Source organism: Phoca vitulina, unplaced genomic scaffold (genome assembly GCF_004348235.1).
Source record: "Phoca vitulina isolate PV1807 unplaced genomic scaffold, GSC_HSeal_1.0 scaffold1, whole genome shotgun sequence".
In the NCBI taxonomy this organism is placed as follows: domain Eukaryota; kingdom Metazoa; phylum Chordata; class Mammalia; order Carnivora; family Phocidae; genus Phoca; species Phoca vitulina.
Window position 1 is genome coordinate 8950000 of NW_022589704.1, and position 3039 is coordinate 8953038.

At 52.9% G+C, this 3039-nt stretch overlaps 1 protein-coding gene across 1 annotated transcript; it reads left to right on the forward strand.

Moving 5' to 3' along the window:
- Positions 1–487: 487 nt before the first annotated feature.
- On the forward strand, positions 488–1450 carry GPR55 (G protein-coupled receptor 55). Its single transcript, XM_032423171.1, has one exon. The coding sequence runs from the start codon at positions 488–490 to the stop codon at positions 1448–1450; it is 963 nt and encodes a 320-aa protein (XP_032279062.1).
- Positions 1451–3039: the final 1589 nt, after the last annotated feature.

Below are 3039 nucleotides of genomic sequence, written 5' to 3' on the forward strand. Positions count from 1 at the left end.
AGAGCAGAGGGACAGCGTACAAATAGGGTCTGGGTCCTGGAAGCAGCATTTGAATTCCTGATCAAGCTGTAGCTCAGGTCGGCCCTGCCCTAGTTATATTTTCAGTTATGTGAAATTCTGTCCTTTGCTTAAGCCATTCTGGGCCAGGGTTTGTCATTGTTACTACTTTCAACAGGAGTTCTGACTGAAAACAAGGGACAGACGTTCACACACAATTCCATTTTTGTAAAAGAGAAAAGCACTCGTGCACACATGTGTACGTGAGTGTGTGTGTGAGAGAGAGAGAAAGAGAGTCTGGAGCGAAATGCACAAAAAGATAATAGTGCTTTTATTGGGCAGCAGGATTAGAGGCAATTTTCTTTCCTGCATTTTCTAGTTGTTATTTAGTAGGCACAAATGGCTGTGTGATACAGTCACTGGGGATCCGTCGCTTGCAGCAAGCGAGAGGGACTTCATCTCATCTATTGTTGGTGTTGCAGGAAAGGACATGAGCCAGCAACTCAACAAGAGCCAGAACTGCTCCTTCAGGGACGTGGATGAGCTGATGAAAACCGTGCAGCTGGTGGTCCATATCCCCACCTTCCTCCTGGGCCTCTTCCTCAACGTGCTGGCCATCCGAGGCTTCAGCACCTTCCTGAAGAAGAGGTGGCCGGATAACGCGGCCACCTCCATCTACATGATCAATCTGGCCATCTTCGACCTGCTGCTGGTGCTGTCCCTTCCGTTCAAGATGGCGCTGTCCAATATGCACGCTCCCCTTCCTTTCTTCTGTACCCTGGTGGAGTGCTTCTACTTCATCAGCATGTACGGGAGTGTCTTCACCATCTGCTTCATTAGTCTGGACAGATTCTTGGCCATCCAGTACCCGTTCCTGGTCAGCCACCTCCGGTCCCCCAGGAAGATCTTGGGGATCTGTTGCACCATCTGGGTCCTGGTGTGGGCCGGGAGCATCCCTATCTACAGCTTTCACGGGAAGGTGGAAAAGTACACGTGCTTCCACAACATGTCTGATGGCACCTGGAGTGCCAAGGTCTTCTTCCCCCTTGAGGTGTTCGGCTTCCTTCTTCCCATGGGTGTCATGGGTTTCTGTTCCTCCAGGAGCATTCACATCCTGGTAGGCCGTCGGGATCTCACCCGGGACTGGGTCCAGCAGAAGGCCTGCATCTGGACAATCGCAGCCAGTCTGGCTGTCTTTGTGGTCTCCTTTCTTCCGGTCCACCTGGGTTTCTTCTTGCAGTTCCTGGTACGGAACGGCTTTATTGTGCAGTGCAGCGCTAAGCAGAACATCAGCTTGTTCTTGCAGTTGTCCATGTGTTTCTCCAACGTCAACTGCTGCCTAGATGTCTTCTGCTACTACTTTGTCATTAAAGAATTCCGCATGGACATCATGGCCCACAGGCCTTCCAGGGTCCAGCTTGTTCTCCAGGATACCATGATCAGTAGGGGCTAAGGAGAGAAAGACCTATGCAGAGGATGAAAACCCCAGCCCAAAATTCTGGTAGCAGATACCCTGTTCCAAGCTTTCTGATGTGGTGGACAAATGTGGCACGTCTACTGGTATGCTTTCCCTTTTGATGCTCACCGAACATTGTCTTTGCTCCTTATGCTCCAAAGACCTTTCCCCCGCACCCAGGCAGCTCAACATAAATCACCCAGTATTTGGGAATCTCTAAGGACCCAAGAACCAGGTGAATTCTTTATTTCTAAGCTCAAAAACATGAGCCAGAAAAATTGAAAAAAAGGAGGCCATCTGAGCAAGGCTGTTTCCCAGCTCCCCACATCCTTCTGTTAGACTAGAAGATTCCGGAGAGGAAGAGAGAGGAGTTAGGAGAGAGAACCAAGAGGGTTGGTCACAGTGGAAGGTGTTCTGGGCAGAGAAGGAGGAGTAAGGATGTATCAAGCTCCGTTCTGGTTTGGGGGTCACAGGGTAGAGCAGACTTACCCTTCCCAGTCCCTTCTCAGGCTCTGGTGGCCAATAACCTCATAACAAGTGGGGGTGATGAGGGCAGAGCAAGAACATACAGAGAGCCCCAAGTTTCCTATGGGGAAGAAAGGTCCAGACAGCCAGCCAAACCTTCCCGTGCCCACGAGAAGGCAGCAGAAGGATGAGGGAAGCTGATGTGAACCAGATGTGTTGTGGAGGCGGTGGGGACAGAGTGGAAAGGTGTTGGTGGCACCTGGGGAAGGAAGGAGACAGGCCAAGGGCTGGCAGTGGACAGCCACCCCCCATTGCCATCATGGCGTCCACGACACGGAACTTCAGCTCGGACCCAGTGGGAAGAGAGGCAGTGGAGACAAGACTAGGAGAGGGGAAATTCCTGACCGTGACCAACTTGCTACCTTGAACAGACTGGGAGGTTGTTGGTTAGGCCGTTTCACTGAGATCGAGGAGAAAGAATCAGGCTTGATTGGGCTCCGCCAGAGGAGAATAAGTCACCCATGCTGTCCCGCCCACCTGAGTCCTGTCTGGGCGGCTGGCTGGGTGGCACTGTCCACAGGACTGTCTCTCTCCAGGGGCCGGGAGGGAGAAAATGAGCCAGCCAGGGCTCGGAGGAACCATCTCGATGGCAAGCAGCTCCTGGCAGTTCCTGGTCGGAGACTGTAAACAGGCGATCACGGTTTGGACCGGGCTTCTCGGATGATCTTGAGGAGGCGCTGCCGTGACAGCCGAAAGCCTTCTGATGACTCAGGCCGCTCCAGAGAGTAAAACAATTCTAAGGATCAATTGTGGGGTGGTTTGGCAAGGCAGAGAGTGGGATGAGATGTAAGAGATGAGACTTTGTGTGAAAAAGGGGGAGGTCTAGAGGAAGAAAAGAACCACTTTCTACCTGTAGGGAAAGAGGCTTCCACTGCCAACTGGTGGACGGAAGGTAGGGTGGCAGGGTGGCGGGGAAGGGGGTGGTTTAGATAAAACCCTGACGGGAGGCGGGGGCGGAGGCCGAGATGGGGCGATTACCCCAGGCTTGCAGCTACAGGGCTCTGTGAGGGGCTGGGGAGTGGCAGGGAGGAAGGACGGAGGGCAGAGCTGCTTCCTGCTTG